At 40.0% G+C, this 23908-nt stretch overlaps 2 protein-coding genes across 8 annotated transcripts; one reads left to right on the forward strand and one right to left on the reverse strand.

Annotated features, from left to right (window-relative positions):
- Positions 1-732: 732 nt before the first annotated feature.
- LOC108154075 (inositol polyphosphate-5-phosphatase A) lies at positions 733-22428 on the forward strand. 7 transcript variants are annotated; one of them, XM_017284182.2, is made up of 9 exons: positions 734-903; positions 1055-1285; positions 7192-7365; positions 16179-16351; positions 16413-16500; positions 16553-16708; positions 16762-17001; positions 19263-20193; positions 22005-22428. In XM_017284182.2, exons 1-9 carry the CDS (start codon positions 844-846, stop codon positions 22277-22279), a joined length of 2328 nt encoding a protein of 775 aa, XP_017139671.1. In that variant the 5' UTR covers positions 734-843; the 3' UTR covers positions 22280-22428. The 7 variants fall into 7 exon arrangements, with proteins under 7 accessions (XP_017139665.1, XP_017139671.1, XP_017139664.1 ...); XM_017284178.2 differs by having other exon boundaries at positions 738-903; positions 19263-19299; XM_017284179.2 differs by having other exon boundaries at positions 738-903; positions 19263-19505; positions 22005-22134.
- LOC108154085 (transmembrane emp24 domain-containing protein bai) lies at positions 22423-23448 on the reverse strand. The gene is made up of 5 exons (XM_017284199.2): positions 23179-23448; positions 23001-23121; positions 22875-22945; positions 22685-22811; positions 22423-22610 (listed from the first exon to the last, which is right to left on the reverse strand). The coding sequence occupies exons 1-5, from the start codon at positions 23356-23358 to the stop codon at positions 22489-22491; spliced, it is 621 nt and encodes a 206-aa protein (XP_017139688.1). The 5' UTR covers positions 23359-23448; the 3' UTR covers positions 22423-22488.
- Between the last annotated feature and the right edge of the window lie 460 nt (positions 23449-23908).

Consider the following 23908-nt stretch of genomic DNA (forward strand, 5'->3'; position numbering starts at 1 on the left):
GGACCTTCACAGGAAGAAGGAAGAACATGATATGAGGCAGGAAAAGATAGCCTCATCCACACGCAAAAAAATTCCAGAATGATTTATTGGAAGTGCTGAGAAATATAAATAAATAAGTTTATAATTTGCATTATGGTCTAAACAATATTTTGCGATTGCAGATCGTATCTGTTCTGCTGACTGATTAAAATCACTAGAACTGTTGCTGCTATCGGGCTGTTCGCATATTTTGCTGTTGAAACACGGCCGAAATAATTGCTACATCTTGATCATCCATTATAAGAACCAAAAATTAATAAATCTTCCGCGCAAATTTAATGCACTTGTTATTGGCATTAGCTGTTTTTGACGGATGGTGGATGGTGCCAGTGTGAATCGGAGTTTCACATCTGTCAAAAGATCCCACCATTCCCCCGGGATGGACTCAGTGTGCAGAGCCTATAATCCTATAAATTTTATTCCTTACCACTAAGTGAAATTTTACAATTCGAAAGAAAACTGTGGTCATCTGCAATTTGTGCCAGTGGAAATCAGTTTTTCACATCTTGAAAAAAGTTCCCACCGTAACCCCTAGATGTTCTCCCTTTAGGTAACAACCAGCGTCAATGTAATGACACCTAGTCTGCGTCATTGTGTCTATTCAGACATCGATAGACAACGCGCGGTGTAAAAACGATATTATCTCTTTAAAACATCGCATATACACTTTATGAAGTATCGATAAGATATCGAGAAAACATCATTGGTATTCATATTTGCTTATCAAAATACATATGTTATGGGAATAGCGCAATTAAACATATTTTAGTGAAGCGTAACCGGAAAATTGATTCTGTATAGAATATGGATGTTCATACCAAAGTATTACTTGTAACAGCTAATGTTGGGAGTTTATTCGAAGATGTAAGTAGAAAATATTTGAAAAATAGAGGTTTGTTTACATTTTAACATTTGTATGAACATTTGCATAAATGTATACATCACTATTAGAATGTATGTATATTAGAAATTTTCATGTACATACGAGCATTATTTTAATTATTTCATAATGCAGCCAGAGGGACTTCTTCAGACATGGCTACACGAATTTCTTTCCAAGGTTTCGTATATTCAACCAAAATTTTTAGCTTTACACCTTCAAGAAGTGGGAGGAAAAACTTACGAGAAATCAATGGAACACGTACAAGAATTTATCAGATGCTTGTGTGATGATAGTGTAATGGCAGCTTATTTATCCGTTCATGCATATTTGGATGAAGATTTTAAGTCAGCTGAACACTTTACGGTAAGTAAATAAAGCCAGTCGCAACTTCATAAGCGACCATTAGATACCCCGATGGTATATGTACACTCGGTTTCTACATACATATACACATATGTACACATGTACATATAAATCGAATGGTTTAATTTATTAATATTCGTTTACATGGGTATATATGTCAACCATTACCTTAATGGTAAATAGGGCAGGTTACCAAATACTACTAGCCTGCTCTAGTACTAATCTTATTGGGAGAGAGCGGCCTTCACATGCCAGGCATCAAAAACCCACCCTTAACTGATAAGTCTGACCAATGGAGAGTGTTTTCCTTATTCCGTCCTCCATCTTAGGAGTGAGTAGATAACATTAATATAGATACGTTATGGTGGTATTCCACCAGTTTGAGAATAAACGACGGGGAACGTTGTGAGTCAGTATGGCTCTCCTCCGGCAGACGTCGCTAATATTAAACGACACGACAAGGAGTGCGTGCAAGAGAGACAGAAAATCAGTCGAGCGCTGCGTAGCCAGTGCAAATTGATTTGTTCCTTTGGACTATAAAAATTATCTGATCCACATTCAGCAATCTGATAGATATGGTCATCATCTATGATTCTGCGTTTTTAGTTTCGCAACAGATTTTCGTCCTTTGTGGGGGCGGAAGGTGGTGGGGCGAAATTGGCAGATATACGTTTTATAGTGAGATCTAACAGGAGTGCTGATACTAGATTTGGTTACTCTAGCGTTAATAGTCTCTGAGATTTGTGGTTGCCCCAGATTTTCGTCCTTTGTGGGGTCGGAAGGGAGTGTGTCGAAATTTTGACACAAAACGGTCAAGGTCCGATATCACAGAAGTGTGTATACCAAATTTGGTTTCTCTGGATCTTATAGGTTCTGAGATCCTTGAACTCATATTTTGCAATTGGCAAAACCGACCATGAAACCTGTGTGTAAGAGAGAGAGAGCAAGAAAGAATGAAATTGTTTTCTTGATTCTGGCTATAATAATTATACGATCTGGTTTAGATTTTACACTCTAGAACATATAGTTGTCCTTTACGATTCTACGATTTTCAGTTTTATTGTATCTTGGAATTTGTGGATGCCACAGATTTTCGCCCTTCGTGGGGGCGGAAGTTGGCGGTGCAAAGTTTTGAAATATTCTTTTAGCAGTGACATATCACAGAAGTCTGGATCCAAAACATCGTTGCTCTAGCTCTTATAGTCTGTGAGCACTAGGCGCTGAAGGGGACGGACAGACGGACGGACGGACAGACGGACAGACGGACAGACAGACAGGGTTCAATGGACTCGGCTATTGATGCTGATCAAGAATATATATACTTTATGGGGTCGGAAACGATTCCTTCTGGACGTTACACACATCCACTTTTACCACAAATCTAATATACCCCAATACTCATTTTGAGTTTCGGGTATAAAAATATACAATGACGGAGAGCAAAAACGTGGTCACTATTCAACATTTTTTGCACTTTGGTGTAAAATAAAGTAGTTTCTAAGAGAAGTGTGCTTACTTTTACAATGCTAACGGATCTTATGGAAACAGCAACAAAAAAAACACTAAAAACGCTTTTGAATAATGAATTTTATTTTTCTGATCGTGGTATTTTGACTTCTTGATTGAATTAAAAAGAAGTAGTTATTGGTGGTGGAATGCACTGAAGGGAAGAAAATAGTGTAAGGATGAAAATATTAATTTCAGAAGACAACACCTATGCTAAGGTGGGGCATGATATCCCCGTGATACCATGATTCCCAGTAAAACTATGGGCTGGAGAGAGCAAAAAGGACCCGTTGAAGCCGGTCACACAGCTAAAAAAGGATCTTAAAGATCCTTGCAAAAAAATAAATTAAGTGCCCCGTAGTCTGTGAACAATTCCACTTTTGACTAGAAAGTATTTACATAGCAAAACGAATTCGGAAAAACTTCCCGTGGTCCGACGAAAGCCAAATTTTTTATTGGTATCAATGGGTCAGTCTTATAAAAGACGACTACCTAATGCAGAATACAACTCTCTAACTCACATGTTAAACCATTGAACACAGAGGAACAATCACGGTATGGTCATGAATTTCGTATTATGGAGGTGATCCAAGTCATGTTGATATACTATAAGAAAGAGTGATGCTACCTTATTAGGACGACAGCATAGCTCGCAAACAACGGTCAACACTTTTTCCCTTTGCTGTCTCGTCATTGACGAAACAGAAAAAGACCACGCAGACACGGTCTCTCACTGAGCACTTTTTGTCTCCTCGCTTGTGTTATGTGTTTCGTGTTTTCGGTTGAGCCCGACACACGATCGTGTCTCACAATAACAACTTAGAGAGACACTTTGGTCAAGCGCTCACAGCAAAAGTGTCTTTAGATGAGCAGAACAAAAAAGTGTCTGAGTAAAGTGTTTTTAATTTTTGTTTTCGTGTATATGTTTATTCATGTTTTCCGCATCTTTTGGGCTATTGTATTGTAATATGTATATTTATTTGCAAAATTGGCAAACGAACATTTTAGTTTTGCTTTTCACGATTCATTTTAAGCTCCAATAGTCAAACCGTATAGAATTCACAAAAGTTGATAGTTGCCATAAGCATCACACTTACAAGCACGCATACATACGAAAAAGACACTTTGTTCGTTGGTCGCGGCAAGATGCTCAGTGAAAAACAGGAACAAAAGAGAAGTGAAGAAATCGGTCTTTGCTTGAGCGAAGAGCGAGTTGAGCAAAAACAGATTTGGTCTTTGATCTTTGATTTGATCGGGTCTTTTCAGTCCCTTTTCTCAATGTGTCCGTCAATGAGAGGTTTTTATCAGACACGCCGAAAGTGTCAACCGTTATTTGTGAGGTCTGGACGACAGTAACCTAAAATTTACCAGAAAGACAGTTTATTTAATGTAATGAATTGGTCTGTTCAGTCTTCAGATTTAAACCCCATTGCAAATATTTTGAGTAAAGCTCAAAACAATGTGAAACCAAATAACAATAAAGATCTGCTTGATTCGTGGATCAATATCCCAAAGTAAATATGCGAATTAGTCTGCATTTTATGTGCAAAGCAGCCGATTTGCGAGCGGAAAACTGTTTCATGATGATGCCTACTCTGATGGTGATTGATACTGAGATCATCGTCGAATGCACAAAGCGCTTCATTACGAAAGTTATTTGTGCTGAGTACATCCAGAACATCGGGAACTTCTGTAATTGCAGAAAAGGGAAGAAAATATAGCATGATAGAAATTTCAGATGTTGAACTCTGAATTTCGTGGATAAGGGTGGATACATAGTGTTTTGCGTTATCGGAAAGTTCTCTCTCCAGTTCCTGGTTTTGGTGATTATGTTCTTTAAGATTCATATCCTGCACAAGGCCGATCTGAACCGGCTTCGTCCCTAAGTCATTCTTGAGCTCCTAATTCTCCGATCGCAGTTATTCCATCTGCTGCTGGCACTCGTGCATCTGCTTCCTGTATTGCTGCTCTTGATCGTCTGCCTTCTGGCGCCATTCCTGAGTAAGCCTGTGTCTATCGTTGTGGGACGAAAATCCTCAAAAGAGGTGTGAGCGGAATTTTTAAATTGGCTAACGATGCACGTTTTTCCTTCGCAAGATGCTGGATAGCTAGAACATCCGCTTGCTAGAAGGATAATCGCGGCCTCTTGCTGTATCGATTCCTCTGTCGTTGAAGAGGAAGATGATGCACCAGCGCTCGATGGGATGGGGAGCAACGTACGATGTTTGGCCTGGCAATGCCTGCTGACCTACACCTCTGCAATGTACGGCCTTTGGTGAGCCAGTTTTACATTGGTGGCTCTCCTTTGTTTCTTTATGTCGATGAAAAGCAGAGAGATTTAGGATCTAGATATGTAATACTCATAGGAATTGCAATGGTTACATCCGAGGTTGAGGCTGATAAAGCTATTCACATTCTCCCACCTGCTAGCTATGACTTTTTACCATAACCGATCCTAAATTTTGCAGCATCCGAAATCACGCTTCCAAGAATAAGGCCATGCTTGACCACAGAGACAATCTTGATGTCGGTTGGTTCTACTCCTCCCCCACCTTCTCCAACTTAGTTCCAACTAAATCGAGAAAGCTGCATCTCGGGCAGTCGAGAACGGCCTATAATATCATAGCGAATGCTCCTCTAAAGTATGCCGAGCCGTTGAATTAGCTAGCTTTAACCGTGTATTCCGCTTTGTATTCCATTTGTATGTATTGGTTAGTTCATTGCACTACACTCATCGAATTATTGCAACAGGCAAATTAATTGCCAAAAATGTGTGTTTGTGTGTATGTTAAAGCACCGAATTGTTCTCAAAACGCCGAAGGCTAACGAGCGAGCGTTTATTCCGAAAATGATTGTTTACTGCTGGTGTCACACGGGCCACTTGATGGTGCAGTAAATGCATCGCCTCTGGAAAGATGCAGTCATTGCATGTCAACGTCCAAATTCAAATTTTGGAAAAATATACCACAAAAATTATTACATTTGAAAGCTTAATATTTTCCAGACGGCAAGGTGAAGCTACAAAATGTTTAGGTCCAATATATAGCTGCATTTATCTGCTTTTCAGAATTGCAACGTTCAATACAACCAGATGTAAGATACTTAAGTTATGTTGGAAAAATAAAAAACGAAGTAGTACTGATAACGAAACAAATTTAAAGAAAATTGGGAAATAAAAAAAACAAAAAATGATTTTTAGGGGTTTTTGAAGTGCAGTATTTGTATTTGTATTTTAAAAATTATCGTCTTGTTTTACCAAAATGTATGCATCACATAGTTTGTGGTTTCAAGTCATGTTAGCGGGCACCCTAGTTTTAAATGTTTAATGCCTGTGTTTGGTTGAGCAACTGCTTAAAATCGTGGTTTATGTCAAAGAAATGTATTGAATCACTGTTTTGATGAATTACGTGACCTTTTTCAAGTCAACGCCGGAAAAATCATTTAATCTATTGGCGCAGAAAGTAGATTATTTTTTTATTATTTTTTAGATTATTATTTTCTTTATTCCTCACCAACTTCTCCGTCTTGTCGATACAGCAAAAGTGGCTCTTGAACCCAGCTCCGATCTCTAGTTCTCGCATAGTTCTATTTCGCAGAACTACCATATAATAACCGTAACTTTAAGCATTATTATTGTATGAGTAGAGAGAGCCGCCTATGTTGTAAAACGTTGACTTTCTGCAGAGCTGATGCGTTCTCCCGCTAAAGGGGCTCTCTGCCGCCGCCACTTCGGCAATTACCTTGATCTGCCGCCGCCACTTCGGCAATCACTTTGATCTGGCGCCGTCGTCTATTTTAGTTATACGCTAACCCCTCTGCGCATTGGTTGAATATCGATCTCGCCTAAATTCTATCTGGCCATAGCATACAATCAGTTTCCGCTAAGCCACCAAAATTAAATACGAATTATAAAGATTAAACCAAATTCTCTTTTCATTTTTGAAACAATAGGTGCCAAAAAAGCTTGGCATCTCAAACAGGATGTTGCCATGGAAAAAAGCCACCGAGACCAAAAAAATTCTTATTGAATAAAATCACATTTTTATTTTTTAATTATATATATTATTATTATATATTATTTTCCAATATTTTTTCTGTATATTTTAAAATGTTTAATACCATGTTTCCTTTATTATTATCGAACGTAGAGATCAATTATCTTAAAAAAAATCGAAGAAAAATGGACCAACGGCGGCTAACGGTATATTTAGTATCTGTTATCACCACAAGAAATTATTGTCCCGTGCAAGATGTCTAGCAAAAATGCGCTTCACATTAAACAATTTTTTTTTGTATTTTTAAAGATTCAAAACTATTTTTAAGACACAGTTTGCTTTATTTGAAATTTTTATAAATATAACATTATATAATTTATATAAACATAATATTGTCTCTTATAGGCACTTGGAAATCTATACTTCGCTCATATAGACATAGTGTCTTTGAAAATATGGAATTTTTTAACTCACAACTGGGAAGAGCAAATCCAAAAAGATAAACACATATATTGCGGCAATATTGAAACAATTGCAACAAAGGAAAAGTCAAAATTCCCGCAAAACTATTTTCCAGAAGTAAGTATTTATTTATTTTGCGTAATTAAAAATACGTAACACACTCTTGAATTCTGAGAAATGTCAGGACTTAGCATGAATCGCACATTGACTTGGGTTGCACGTTCGAGCCTGATGCTCCTTATGGAAGCATATCTTGACCTTTTATTAAAATTAAAGCATGAACACCGGATTTCGTTTTGAAATTTCGATTCCACCCCCGCTTCTACCGATCGAGAAATACTTGTCATCAATCTCCGAAAGCACTGAAATAAACGAGGGGGAACGTTGTGAGTTGCTGCGAAGACCGCAACTCTACATTTATACCCGATACTTAGTCAGTATGGCTGTGTGTGTTAGAGAGAGACAGAGCGAGAGAGAATGACTTTTTTTTCTTGATTCTGTCTATAATACGATCTTGTTCAGATTTTGCACTCTAGAAGATATAGTCAGTCATACATTAAACGCAGGTTTTCTGTTTTATCGTATCTTTGAAATTGTGGATGCCACAGATTTTTGCCCTTTGTGAGGGCGGAAGTGGGCGGAGCAAAGTTTTGAAATACAATTGTAACAGTGAGATCTAACAGGAGTATGGATACAAAAATTAGTTGCTCTAGCTCTTATAGTCTCTAAGCTATCGGCGCTCATAGAGAGGGACAGACGGACGGACGGACGGACAGACAGACATGGCTCAATCGACTTGGCTATTGATGCTGATCAAGAATATACATACCTTATGGGGTCGGAAACGTTTCCTTCTGTACGTTACATACATCCACTTTTACCAAAAATCTTGATACCCCTATCAACACAACGGACCTTTTATAGGTCCAAAAGAGCTTGGGGGCGGGAGGCTCTTATCCCCCCCCCTCCCGGCTACCGCCTTAACCTAACCTATACTCATTTTACGTATCGGGTATAAAAACAGTTTAAATAAAAGTTCGGGGAGAGTGCGACCATGTGAGATTCTGGTGGTTGACTACTAAGTAACTGACTGTTAAAATAGTTGTGGTATACGACTGATGTTTGGGGGACTTACATCACTATCATCATCACTCAATGGCCGCCTCAATAATCCAGGACTTGAGGCAGGCAGCAGTGTCGCTTCAAGGATACGCACCTGGAAAATACAAAAAAGAAAGGAAAAATGTTATAAAATTTGCTAGCTATAGATCCTTAATGATTTAAGTACATTTAGTAAGGGACACGGCCAATGCCTTTTATTTATGCCCAAGAATCCAAAAAAAATAAAAAATTATAAAAATTAAATGAAAATCGATTATAAATAAAGGGGTATGAACTATCGCGGGAGTGTCTATGTGGTTTTAAAGTCCACGAGAACCGAGGTGAACAGCACTTCCTCTGGCGTCCTCTTGGAGGCATCTTCAAGCGATACCAGCACCGAGCCGCCTGGGTATTTCCTCCATGCTCTTAAGAAAGCCGGTTAGCCGATTACCCCAGGTTCTACACATTTCCTTCAGCTGTCTCGGCTTGTGATTCTTCAGGTGGTAGTACTCCTCCACCTGCTTTCGGTCTGTAGTCTGGGCTGCATCTCTAAGTCCCTTTGCAGCGTTCTAAGTGAAACACCCATTCCCGCCCATTCTAGGTTCTCTCCTTCGCCAGCCCAACGCCGTCCTTAGCCAGGACGTCAGCCATTCCTTGGTGGCTGGGAACCCAAGAGATTCGCACTGACTTTGTCGTGCTTAGGGTGTCTAGTGCCTGCCTACTCGCCAAGACACTTCTGGAACTGACCGCGGACGCCTGCATGGATCTAATTGCCGCTTGGCTGTTGACGAATAGGTTTACCGTATCGTGGGCTCGTTCTATAAGCTGTGCGCGCTCTGCTGCTTTTCTGATGCATCGGTCCGGTAGCTTATACGACAGCCTTATCTCAGGGGCTGTGCAGAATAAGCCTGCTCCTACTCCTCCGTCCATCTTGGAGCTGTCCGTATATATGTTGAGGTGCTTAACTTGGTCCCTTCCCTTTTTGCAGTCTTCGGGTCCGAGAGATGAGATAGTTTTGATGTCGAGGCAAGTTTTTTTTCTTCACCCTTTCCACTACATTGGGTCTCCATGCCAGCTTGCTGTCCAGTACTGTGCCTTGGTATTTCACCTGTGCTTTTGCAGTCAGCCTAGTTTGTTCAATTTTTGGGGGGGTGTTCTATATCGGTACCTTGTACCTCTTGGTAAAGAGAATGAGGTCCGTCTTGTCCGCGTTGATTCTGAGTCCAACCTCTTCCCCCACTCACGTATCTCCCTGAGTGTACGTTCCATTAAGGAGCTGAGGGGCGATACCAGCACCGAGCCGCCTGGGTATTTCCTCCTTGCTCTTAAGAAAGCCGGTTAGCCGGACATCGCCAGCCATTGCGGGGGACGCCGCAAACTGCCGCAGTCGGAGGAGATGTCCCACGCCGTGCGCTTCTTCAAGCGATACCCCCTCTACCGGATTCGTGCCAAGAAGTCCCAGATGGCGGACTCGGTCAAGTACCACTTCGTGGAGGACGGGGCCCAGGCCGACGACAATGCCTTCATCCGGCACACCATAGCCAAGGAGTGGGTGAAGGTCTACGCCGCGAGGAACTACCGCAGCTGGGCCAGTTGGTGGAGCGACTTCCAGGACTGCGGCCGGGACATTGCCAAAGAGCTGGAGCGGTTCGATGGCTTCACGGTGAAGCGGAACTTCGAGCCGTCCGAGGGGCCCATTTACTCGGAGGCCTATCTCCGCATGGCCGTCGTCGCCCTGGAGGAGAACAACATCACGTATCTGAAGAACATGCGCTACCTCTACCGCCTGATCGACTTCAATGTCCTGCAGAACCTGAGCGCCAACGCCTCCGGCCATCTGCAGGACATCATACGCTCCATTCCGAACCACTTGTGGCGCTACAAGATGCGCTCCTTCCTCTTCCTCTGGTCGTGGTACCGCAAGATGGCCAACAGCAAGGCGCCCCACGGCCAGACGAACCACCAGACCATCCCAAGCTGTGGAACAGCCCCGTGCTGCACTGGCTGGCCAAGCAGGCCTTCGACGAGATGGTTGCCATCAGCAAAATCGAGTACAAGGGCTTCAAGGCGGCTCAACTCCAGGGACCACCCAAGGGCCTGCTGCCCCAGCCCCAGCCCCAGCCCCACCCGGAGGACCAGTCCTGAATCTTTGCTTGTACTTTTGATACCCCTAGAATAAATCGTATATAGATTATATAGCCCGTACTTAGGCATGCTGAGTATATTGCGAAGAGCCATGGGGTAATAACCTCTTTGGTCAACTGCATCATGGCCGGGAATATCCCGTCCAGTCCTGGTGCTTTTATGCCCGCGAAGGAGTCTATGGCCCAGTGGATTCTCTTAGTGGTTAACAGACCTATTGGGGGAGCTGTTCCTCAGTTGCTAGGTCCTGATGCTCCTTGGCGTCAGTGACCTCGGTGCATCCAGGGAAGTGCGCCTCCATTAGTGCTGTTAGGGCTTCTTTACTGCCCTCTGTCCACTGTCCGTTGTCTAGTTTTAGTTGGCTCTGTACTGTGGGCTGCTTTGAAAGCAGCTTCCGGAGCCTAGCGGTTTCGGGCACTTTCTCGATGTTGGAGCAGAAGGTCCTCCACGAGTTCCTTTGTGCCTTACCTATTTCCTATTGTAGCTCCTAAGTAGGATTTTATATTCCTCATGGATAATCTCTTCGTTCGCTTGTTTGGCGATCTTGAAGAATTCCTTGAGGTTGTTCCTTTGGAGAGAGAGATCTCGGTTCCACCAGAGTGGCTTGGACCTCCTCTTCGTTCTCGAGGGTTTGCACGATGCATGGTAGGCGTTCAGTAACTCGTTGGATAGGGTCTTTAGGGACTTCACTATATCCTCCGCGGATTTCACTGAGCCCGGATTCGCGAGCATCGAAGTAACAGTCTTTTTAAACTTTACCCAGTTTGTGTTTCGGGGGTTTCTATAGACTGTTATCTTCGAAGAGTGTTTGAATTCGCACTTGAACTGAATGTACTTATGGTCTGAGAAGGATGGTCTTTCGAGGACTCTCCAGTCAGATACCAAGGTACTCTTTCTCGTTACAAGAGTTAGGTCTAGCACGTTTGACGAGGTGGGACAGACGAAGGTCTGTTCCTCCCCCACGTTTGCTACGTCTAAGTTGGTGGATAAGATAAAGTCTAGGAGTGACTCACCTCTATCATTAATGTCGGGGCTTACCCCACACATTGTGATGGGCGTTGGCGTCTGCGCCATTGAGGAGTTGGAGATTTTTGGAGCCGGCTACTGTCACCAGACTCCTAAGTTCGTCCGGTGGAGCGGGCCTGTCGTGTCCCATGTAGCAGGAAGCTGCCATAAGGCGCTTTTCCTCGCTTTCCAGCATCACTACCGTCAGGTCATCCGTGCTGTAATGAGACATAAGATTCCCTTCCACCTTGGGCCCGTGTTGCCGCTTGCTGGCCGGAGTGTCTTTGGCAGCACTCTCGATCGAGCGTTGTCTCTTGGTAGCCAACATCTCTTCCACCTTGTTAGCGAATCCACCGTTTGTTGCCTTTATCTGGGGCAGCTGTGCGTAGTGTTCGCGACCCTCCTCTACCCGTTGCTCAGCCCAGGCTAGCTTAGACTTCTCCTCTTGGGAGATATCCGCCTTGCCCTGGAGCCGGCTGAGTAACTTGAGGGCCGCCTTATACTGAGGCCTTCATCGCATTCCTGGAACGCTTCGGCCTTTCCCTACGCAGGGAGCTGGTACCTGGTTCTGGCGAGCGGAGAAGGCTTTCTTCTTCTGTCTTGCTAATGGATAGCACGCTCTCCGGGTCCGAGTCTGTGTCGACAGCGGCACCCGCGCGGCTCACCCTGCAACGCGTCGTTTTTGTGGCAGTAGTATTAAAACTGACATGGCCTGCTCCCGCCATGCCCGAGGTGTGACCGCTGGCGACACGCAGGGAGGATTGCTCCTCCCCGTGCCCGCCGGTGGTAGCAGTCACGCTTTCCACCGGCGTTTGGGTTGACATCCTACCCGGGTTTGCTCCTTTCGAGCCTCCATGTTTGGCCCGAAGATCCATACTGGTTAATATTTTTCGGGGGGACCACTCCCTAGCGTTTTATGCCTGGCACCTTTAGCCATGGCCATGGTTCAGTTCCCCCGACTTTAGATGAGGAAGACGATGGACCATTGCCTTAGCTAGACACTGCATTATCCCGGACAGGGCAAGCGACAGTGCATTACCCTCGCCCGGGATAATGCAGTGTCCATTGCCCAGCCGGCACCCTCGTGGAGGGTTCAGCTAGAGGGTTTTTGCCAGCCAATTTTGATGATAGATATGACTTTATTTATTTACTTATTTTTGTTAATGGTGTAATTTGTATTTGAATATAAAATATTATCACAGATACGAAAAAAAAAATACAATTATGGTATGGTGCTTTTACAGTTTGAGCAATTTATCTAACAGTCAAAGCAAAATTTAGTTACGATAATTTGTATACCCGATACTCAAAATGAGTATAGGAGTATATTAGATTTGTGGTGAAAGTGGATGTCTGTAACGTCCGGAAGGAAGCGTTTGCGACCCCATAAAGTATATATATTCTTGATCAGCATCAATAGCCGAGTCGATTGAGCCATGACTGTATGCCTGTCCGTCCGTCCGTCCCTATGAGCGCCTATAGCTCAGAGACTATAAGAGCTAGAGTAACGAAATTTTATATCTAGACTTCTGTGATATGTCACTGTTTCAAGTATATTTCAAAACATCCCACTTTCACCAGAGACAAAAATCTGTGGCATCCACAATTTTTAGGATCCGAGAAAACAAATAACGCAGAATCGTAGAAAATCGCAGAAAATGACTACACCTAATTCTGTTTTTACACGGTAGATTGGTTCCTGAAAAAACCGTGTAAAAAATTCATTCCCTACCGGCAAGCGAGGTGTAGGTTGCCGCTTGTAGCGTCCTGTCAGCTTCCAAAGGGCGTAATTTGAGTGTACGTCTTCTGTGGCCTCCGATAGCAGTAGCCTCCTTACCCAGTTAGCCACTCTACTGAAGAACCTGTCAACCTGCGGGTTATTGGTGTGTATGTACTCGTACCTGAGTCGTTTCTTGAGCAGAGAAGCCCTTAGATCTCACTTGAAGTGTCAATTTTGGTCACAAGAGTGTCGACTGCAGCATCTACATTTTGAGCGGTCCTTAAGTATGTGTGTAAGTCTAGCGAAATACCCAGAATTTCCTTGAACAGGGGAATGTTTGAGTTGGGTTTCAACAGACTCGTCATGGCTGGGATTGTCTGCGGAGTTTTTGATAATGTAGCAATAAGAGACAGGTGGTCGGAGCTGAGGTCATGCTCCTCACCGATATTTAGGACGTCGCCCAGCGCAAACAGGCTGCAGCAATGAGGATTTTTCCGCGTAGCGTTGAATCCATGACCGCCGCAAGCTGAATCGGCTCCAATTGCACAGCGTATTGGTGAAAGTGGGAAATATCCTTCCGAACGAGTACATCTCGTCCTCCTCCAGACCTGTTGGAAGGGTGGTCGGCTCTGTAACACTCGTATCCGTAGAGAGTGTAGTTTTTTCGTGGGTATAGGTAGGTTTCAGCCACTAACATGATGTCAATGTAATGACGCTGTAAAAATAGAGCCAGCTCATTAGTGTTATGAGCAAGGCTACGGGCGTTCCAACATCCGATCCTTAGGTCCGACAGCATTATGGTTTTCTGGTGTACCTGCGTTACGCAGTTGGTCGAGGAATTGCAAGATACCTGCTGCTCCCGTTGTGAGGCCCGCTACTGACCTTTGCAGTTCCATAAGAGCTATGGAGTTTGTATCCGTCTGCGGTTCAGGATGAGAACCTTGAGCGTTGGTGGACCAAGTTGGTGGTCTGCGTACTCCTTGAAGCAGAGGGAACTGGGTGATGTAGTCCTGGTGTGTCGAGTAGTGCCGGCGAGTATCAACGTAGTCCTGTTGGGGTTTGTTTCGTCGGAAAGCATCCGCGGAGCATATCCCGCGCTGTACTGCCTTTGAGGGGATGCTTGTAACACCCAGAAGGAAGCATTTCCGACCCCATAAAGTATGTATATTCTTGATAGCCTAGTCGATATAGCCATGTCTGTATGTCCGTCCGTCCCGATTAGCGCCTAGATCTCAGAGACTATACAAGAAAAGATTTTTGGCATCCACAATATTGAAGATACGAAAAAACACAACATAGGACCATATCCATCAAATTGCAAATTTGAACCAGATCGGATCATTATTATAGCCAAAAGGAACAAGTGAAATTGCAGTGGCTACGATAGCGTAGCCACGCGCTTACTTATTCCCTCTCTTTCGCACACTCTTCATCGTGCAGTGTGCGCCCTACTGACTGAGTATCAGCTATAAATGTAGAGTCGCGGCCCTAGCTGCGAACACCAAATTCTGTTTTTATACGGTCTTTTCTTACCCGGTTTTGATTTAACACGGTTTGAAAATCAACGAGGGCGAACGTTGTGAGTTGCTGCTGCGACCGCAACTCTACATTTATACCCAATACATAGTCAGTATGGCTACGTGCGTGCGGGAGAGACAGAAAACGTGTGTGAAAGTGTCGTCCGGCGCTGCCTAGCCACTGCAAATTGATTAGTTCCTTTTGGCTATAAAAATGATCCGATCTGGTGCAGATTCGGCTATCTGGTAGGTGTAGTTTTTTCGTATCTTCAATATTATGGATGCCACAGATTTTCTTCCTTTCTAGGGGAGTAAGGGGTGAGGCGTATTTTGAAATACTTGTGCAGGTTCGATATCACAGGAGTGTGGATACCAAATTTGGTTGCTCTAGTTCTTATAGTCTCTGAGATCTAGGCGCTCACTTTTTGCGATAGGCAAAGCCGACCATGAAAATAAATTGTTTAAATAAAAAAAAAGAAAATAATAGATTCTATAGATTCTGCAGTCTAGAAGACTATTGTCTATTGACTATTACCATCTCGACTCCGCATTTTTGGTTTTCTCGTATCTTTCAAATTGGGGATGTCACAGATTTTTGACCTTTGTGGGGGTGGGGTGAAGCGTTAAAATACACTTGTTACAGTGACATATTACAGAAGTTTGGATACAAAATGTCGTTGCTCTAGCTCTTATAGTCTCTGAGCACTAGGCGCTCATAGGGACGAACAGAAGGAAGGACGGTCAGACGGACGGACAGACATGGCTCAATCGACTCGGCTATTGGTGGTGATCAAAAATATATGTACTTTATGGGATCGGAAATGCTTTCTTGTGGACGTTACACACATCCACATTCACCACAAATCTAATATACCCCTATACTCATTTTGAGTATCGGGTATAAAAATGTTAAATTTTTGTACACGATTTTATTCTATTTTGCATAATTCAAAATAACACAACACAAATAAATAAAAACACACAGCTCACAAACAGCTAGAAACCAAACGAAAACAAGAAATAGCATAACGAGAATAAGTACATATTTGTTTCTATTTACTGTAAATAGAACAACTTTGGCGAATTCACTTTTTGTGGAAATTTAAGAGGATTAAATTTTTGCAATAGAAATGTGTTAGTATTTTGTGAATTATCACTGCAATCAGACGTGTTTGATAAAGAAATTTTTCCAACGCTCCCTAATTATTTTTTACACGTGTTTTTTAGGAACTAATCTACAGAATTAGGCGTAGTTCCCTAAATCCTAAATCCTGAAATCCTACATAATCATAAAAGTTATTACTATTGCTAACAGAATTCATTTTTTAGATGTACAAAAATACGAAAAATTATATTATTAAAAAAGCAACTATGGCTCCGCATGTTTAATACTGTTAAATCTATTCCAATAAGATATATATTCTTGAACTTTTTTCCTGCTTTAGTGTAAATGGTCTCGGAAAGGTTTTATGCGCACACGTTGGGAAATTAATGGTACAGTGATCGATCTAGTCAATATCCACCTTTTTCATGATGCATCAAATTTGGTTGCTTGTGAAAGTTTTCCATCTGTATATTGTAAAACAAGGAGAAGAGCGTTAGTTCATACAATTGAAAGGTACTATTAAATAAATAATTAAATACAAAAATGCAATTCAATTACATATATTTTAAAACAGATTTCATTCGGATGAAAAGAATGGTTCAGTACCATATTTCCTATTTGGTGATTTCAATTTTAGATGCGATACCGACGGCGTCGTAAAAGTAAGTTAACAATATCAACCTAAGAATCTGTATTTTTGAACTTTTTGAACAGGAACTAACGAAGAACCTAAATCGCTATCGCGCTGAAGATACCAGGATTGAAAACAATAAAGTTCATTATCGTAATTCAATTGGAGACACCGTACTTACTATAGGAAAGAAGGAATTTAGTCATGTCGATCATCAACTGAAGTTTAAGGAAGATTGGGTAACTATTTATTGCAGATCGTAAGGCTATATTTTATTATTTGCTCTAATTAGCTCAAGAAGTATGACAGAGAATTGGAGCCACTTAAGGATACTCTAGACGAATACCCGATAAATTTTTTTCCAACTTATCCTTTTGAAGAGGACCCACACATGCCCATGGACTATATGTCAACTCGTTGTCCGGCGTGGTGTGATCGTATTTTAATGAGTCCCCAAATTAAGGAAATGGTCGTAATTGATGAATGGAAATATGGCATGATCGGTGAATCTGCATGCATGGGAGATCATAAGGTAAATTCAATAACTATGAGAAGCTTAAAACCAAACGTTGGGTAGCTAAACGTTGTACATATATGTACTTAATAGTAGATAGGAAAAAACCATTTTTACAGAGAATGACTATTGTATTGTAGTTTATTTTGTCAATGACTTGGTTGGTCCAGCTGATCGTAAACTTAAATATGATGTGTTTCATTAAACGGTGCGCGGAAACTAAACGACTTTACACATTATACATTATATTCCTATCTTATTTGTCTGCTGTTTGAATACGGTTTAGATGCTTGGAGTACCCCAATGAAAGGTTCACCAAGAATGGATTCATCGGGAAATTCATTTCTAGCAATTTATATTAGAGTGCACAGTCTGTTCAAAAAAGATGTTAACGCCATGGAAATATTTTAGAATATTCTTATATACATGAATGAACGCATTGAAGTCTTTAGCCAAATCTAGTATATTCTATATTATATCGAAGAACTAGAAATAATTTTAAATGGTTTTATTGTTTCTATTCTCTAAAACTTGCCCACTCAATATTAACCAACCATTGACCATTGACCCAACACAGATCCTATTAAAACGGCAAAAAATTACATTAAAAATCTGTTAAATTTGAATACGTATTAAGCGGAATATAGAATTATTTTGTGTTTATATGTTCTTGAAAAAAGAGCAATAAAACAAACCTCACAAAAATCAATTGCACAAATTCGGGTAAAAAGAAAATTAAATCGAAGGTCGGAAGTCTGCCGGAATAGTACAAATATACAACCGTTTTCGCTTCAGGTTGATTGTCTCAAGCAGCTAGAAAACAAAGTTTATAACCAGCACCTTATATAGCTCCGGCTAACTATGCAACACCATATTGACGCCTTGAACCAAACAGATTTTTTCTGATAGATTTGGGGCCTTCATTTGTTTTTTTTATACCCGATACTCAAAATGAGTATTGGGGTATATTAGATTTGTGGTAAAAGTGGATGTGTGTAACGTCCAGAAGGAATCGTTTCCGACCCCATAAAGTATATATATTCTTTATCAGCATCAATAGCCAAGTCGGTTGAGCCATGTCTGTCTGTCCGTCTGTCCGTCCGTCCGTCTGTCCGTCCCCTTCAGCGCCTAGTGCTCAAAGACTATAAGAGCTAGAGCAACGATGTTTTAGATCCAGACTTCTGTGATATGTCACTGCTACAAGAATATTTCAAAACTTTACCCCGCCCACTTCCGCCCCCACGAATGGCGAAAATCTGTGGCATCCACAATTTCGACGATACGAGAAAACTAAAAAAGCAGAATCGTAGAAGATGACTGTATCTTCTAGAGTGCAAAATCTTAACCAGATCGTAAAATTAGAACTCAGAACTCTCAGAACCCATAAGAGCTAGAGCAACCAAATTTGGTATCCACACTCCTGTGATATCGGACCTTGACCGTTTTGTGTCACAATTTCGCCACACCCCCTTCCGCCCCCGCAAAGGACGAAAATCTGGGGCATCCACAAATCTCAGAGACTATTAAGGCTAGAGTAACCAAATTTGGTATCCGCACTCCTGTTAGATCTCACTATAAAACGTATATCTCCAAATTTCGCCCCACCACCTTCCGCCCCCACAAAGGACGAAAATCTGTTGCGAAACTAAAAACGCAGAATCATAGATGATGACCATATCTATCAGATTGCTGAGTCTGGATCAGATCAGATCATTTTTATAGCCAAAAGGAACAAATCCATTTGCAGTGTCTACGCAGCGCCCGACGTCACGCTCAGACTGATATTCTATCTCTCTCGCACGCACTCTTTGTCGTGTCGTTTAATATTAGCGGCGTCTGCCGGAGTAGAGCCATACTGACTTAGTATCGGGTATAAATGTAGAGCTGCGGTGTCCGCAGCAACTCACAACGTTCCCCCTCGTTAGTGATAAATTTCTTTTACTTTTGAACACATCAGTTTCACACGGAGTGTTAAAATTCTTGTTAAATTTGGTTTGTATATAAAGATTTTCAAAAGATCCCGTGAAATAAATATATACAGTTAATATAAATAACACAGTGCGACATAATAAAACTTTTGGAATGTGTACTTTGTACGAGACAAAAATTATGTTTAGGCCTGGTTGAGTAGATCACACTTAGATCACATCACTTTGTCTCGTGCAAAGTACAAAAGCTCCGTCGCATAGTGTAATAAGTAATACTAATTGAATTTAGCGATATTGAAAAATGTTTTTAATCGGTCTAATAATTATTATCTCTTCTCTTTTATCATGTAGCCTATTTACTTAAGTGTTCGTCTAAAGGCAAACAAAGGTACTTGTAGATCTTGTGTTTGCACATATACACAAACTTATGCAAAAAGCGAAAACTTCCCAACATCACCTCTACCCGCAGTCAGAAACATATGTCCCTATTCCAATAAATTATTTTTGGAAATTTTATGCGAATGTAAAAACATACCTAGCAGTGCAAAGCTTACAAATGTAACCGATGTACGTAATGTATTCGAATCCTTAAAAGTAAGTCAAAGTGAACATAAAGAAGGAATTACTCCCTCAAATATTCCGAATATAACTATTAATGTAATTGACTCTGATAATGTCTGCTTGTGCTTGTGTGCACAATTACCTAGTACAATTTTGCAATTTGACGATCAAATGGAAAAAACTGATGAATTAAATTGCGTCATGTGTCGTAATATAGGGAAAATACAGACAACCGCGTACCAACACAAGCTTTTTTCGGAGCGCCTTCTGCTCCCCCAAGACACAATAATCAGCACTATCGATCATCAGCATCTCAACACAGATATTGAACATGTTCATGATGATCCATATACTCCAGAAAGCAATGAGTCACACTCACCTCATCCTGAGATGACATCAATCTCAAACCAAATTCGCAATCCGTTTGATCCTACACTGTCACAAGACAGATATTTTGAAATTAAAAATACGGAATTGGACCCTTCGGATAGTGAAAAGCTAGCAATATCAAGAAATTTTGACTCTGAAAAACAACCGAGAGGAACTGTACCTCCTGACCAATTGAAATCTAGGTTAGAAAACTTACAGAAGTTATCAATACGTTCTTTGGGGCGTGATGACCATTTTGTTCGGAATGGTGATGTTGAAAATGTTAATAACGTATGCTCAAGTGCTTGTCCATCTCGCACAAGACGAAACTCAATTGTTATCCCTATGTGTTGTAACATTAATTAACATCAGTTTGTTTTTATTAAATGATTTTGCTAAAAAAAAAAAAAAGTATTCCAAGGTCGTCTTCTTTTCATTCTTTTCTTTCATTCTTGTCATTCTTTTCAAATACAGCACATTATCTCTAATATGTCGATTTTTCGGTATCAGTCCTAGAATTTTAATATTTATATTAAAGGGCTTACTTAATAGGAATACTCCAATTCGAAAAATTCAGCTACGCAGATGGAGGGTTTTGATTCCGGAAGAATATGGGTTTGAATATGATTCAAAAATAGTTAAATAACTTATTTGAAAACAAAAAGTCGAAAGAAAAGAAAATTATATTTTTACATACAGACGGACGATGCTTAATTTTATTAAACTCAAATAAAACTAAGAAGATGAATTTACATTTGAATTAAATATCTTTTTCAAAAATTCAGCAAACGAATTGTTAAAAAAATTGTTGGGTTAAATTTGTATTCAATTTGTTTCATCTTTATTATTTTGAAACGAATATAAATTTGAAAGATATAAAATAAACATGGTTGGATAGGTCTAAAATGTTGAATTTTCAAATGACAGCTTTTATTTTCTAAAGATAACTTTTTCCAGATTATTAAAAAAAATCCATCTTTTGGACCATAGTTACCTTTGCTGTGGTATAAAAAATCATTATCATAAATCAATTTAGCACCAAAAAAAGTTGGTTTTCTTTTAAAAAATGTCATTTATACATTTTTACATATGTACGTTTTTTTATAAATTCATTTGACAACTCATTTTATTTAATGTAATATCGTTTATTTTTTCGCAGTGGAAGAAATTCAGCATAAGCCCGTTCTTAAACATTTGTTTTGGATTTATATATTTTTTATTTTTTGTCGATCAATTTAAGAAAATAAACATTTACAATATACCTTCAAAATCGTTTATATTTTTTAACTATTAATTTAATAATATTATTGTAGTTAATTTTCAAATATTTGCGTATTTGTGTAAGATCAGTCATATATGAATGTAAACGTAAGGAATCAAAAATGCCTAGGCTCACCCAACATTATTACAAAAAAGCACCCAAGCATTATAGGATTTATTAACTTTTTATTGAACATTTTATCCAACAAAATTTTTTGTGTTACATGTATGCTCAAAATTATGGTGTGCCTAAACTTTATTGATCCACTTACAAGTTAGTCTTTTAATTATACCAAAGACTTTACAATACCAAGATGTTGCATGATGGAACAAAAAGCTTTTCATTCAGGGTTTCATTTTTCTTTTCACATACATATGCTTCGACTCTGGCCGTGGCCCGCTGCCTTGTCGGCCACAACAAATACGAAGGCGCAGAAACGGCGTACTTTTCGGTCCGGTAATTTTCCAGCAACAAATACACATTCTTTGGCGACCCACAAAGTCTATCCTCTTGCACAAGAGAATGGTTCGAAACGGAATTTGCAATAGTGCAATAACAAATTGTAGGTCTCGGCATGATAGGCTTATTTTCTCCGAGACGGTGACAAAATGCGCCTCGCCAAAAACCGAGTATTTGTTATAGGCCGAAGCCGAGTAGGCAGCGGAGCCGACGGAAAGCGAAGATAGCCTTAAAGTGAATTGTACTACATACAAGTACACCGCGCTTAAATACCAAGAAGCGTCAAACGAAAATTTGAATGGAATTTGTTCCTGATGCAATACCGTATTCTATAGTCTTTGATTATACACCAACAAAATTATTATTCACGAAATTTAAATTTTAGTGGTTTTAGTGACTGGTATTTAATGGATTTAAATCTAATTTATTTTCTATTGTTATAGGCTCTGCGCATATCCCTTATGTTCCAGAATCGTTAAAAGTTTTAGGGCATGAAGCCTTGAATGATGATAGCCTTTGGATGGAACAATCAAACATTGATACTTGTTGTTCTTCGAACAGTTTGGTTGCCAATACGCATTATATACGTATGAAGCCCGTCTCTACCAGCCCGAGTAAAGACATGAAAGACAAGAATGGTATTCTTTCTTGCAACAATGAAGATTGCAAAAGTCTTGACAATGATAATGCACTGCTGTTAAAGGAAACAACCGTTTAAAAAAATCACGTCAAGAATTTGTGTAGACTGGCCCAATTACTTGTACCTTAAAGTATTGTTTTTAAATTATGTATGTTAAATGCGTCCATCTTAAATAATGTTTTTAAATGGAGAGCTTGGAATATTAAAAAAATATATAAACATGTGTACTTTATTGATTCTTGAATTTATTTTAAACGAAAGTTAAGAGAGGATTCATGTTTTTTAAACTATTCAATAAGTTTTTTTGCTTTAAAATATCTGCGAAGATACAGGACTTGCCACGTAGCCAAACCAAGCAAACAGCACATGCTGAAAATGCTAAAGAATAGGACTCGACTATTTGTTTTTTCTGCAATAAGAAGATTAAAATTTTTTTTTATAAAGTTATCATTCTTAACTGGCGAAGACTGTTTTCACTTTTACCATTTGTGTCACGCATTTCTTCCTCTCGCTTGCGCATTAGAATAAAATCCCGCACTATTGAATCGGAAAGGTCTTCCAAGCGTTTAAGGTCGACTTCAAGAGGTTTCAATTTGGAAGCCTCACCAATCTATAGAATAAGAGTTTAAAACTAAACGTGGTACCCATTTAAAAAAAAATCAGTTTGACTTACACCCTCGTAGCTTTTTGTTTCTACACCTTTTTTTGTCACTAGCGAAACCTCTTGCGGAATCCCTCGTTGATCTGTAGCAGTATTATTTATATAATATTTATGGGTAGAAGGCATTGTTTTACATACGTGGTGGTACTTTTGAGATGAAGCATATTTCGTAGGCGTCATATACTTCTGACATAAAACTGAATTTTCCTTTGGTAATGTGCTCCTTTTGTGACAATATATGTCCTTTTGTGTCCCGTGCCTAATTTTATTGAATTTTAGTTTCGATTTCGTTTTAAAAAATGATGATCAAACTTACAACATAGTCGATGATTTGGCCAGGCACATCAGAAACTTCGTATTCCCCCATTACCAATTGATTTGCCTGAATGTCTTCTTTGAGGCACTTTTGGGTGTTTGGCGCCAGGTTAAACATAACACTGCCAATTGGCCAAACATATCCGATGAATACAAAATAAAAAAACGTTGCTTTTTCCATGTCGTGAGTTTCAATATAAATAACTTAATGAATGACAAAGATGAGGTGGCCAACTTTTCTTCTTCCTACTTCATACTCGACATTCAAAGTAAATTTATTGACATTCCAACAATTGCAACCCTGCATGAAATTTAATTTTAAGTGTTGAAAAAGTAAGAGCATTATTACTGGTATTCGTTAAAAGGATTTCCATTTGCTTAAAATATCGTAGCTATCGGTTGAGAAATATAATTGTCACTCATGTGATGAAACTGTTTATTTAGAATAAAAAAACAATTTTTTTTCTTCAGTTAAGTATTTCCAACCCAAAAAATAAAAATGTTATACATACAGACAGGCTCCTTTTTTCACATTCACAAAAGTTTTCCGATTTACTTTTGAATACACATAAATTGGTGCTGCCGTTTTCACAATCCGCAAGAGTTATTTGTTTTCAAAACGAAAACATTTTCTTTGACGAAATGATCAGTAAACGGCTTTTTATAGAACGAAACGAACTTTAATTGCAAAAAGAAAAAAATAGATAACTTATTGATGCATTAATATAATC

This window comes from Drosophila miranda, chromosome 2 (genome assembly GCF_003369915.1).
Source record: "Drosophila miranda strain MSH22 chromosome 2, D.miranda_PacBio2.1, whole genome shotgun sequence".
Classification (NCBI taxonomy): domain Eukaryota; kingdom Metazoa; phylum Arthropoda; class Insecta; order Diptera; family Drosophilidae; genus Drosophila; species Drosophila miranda.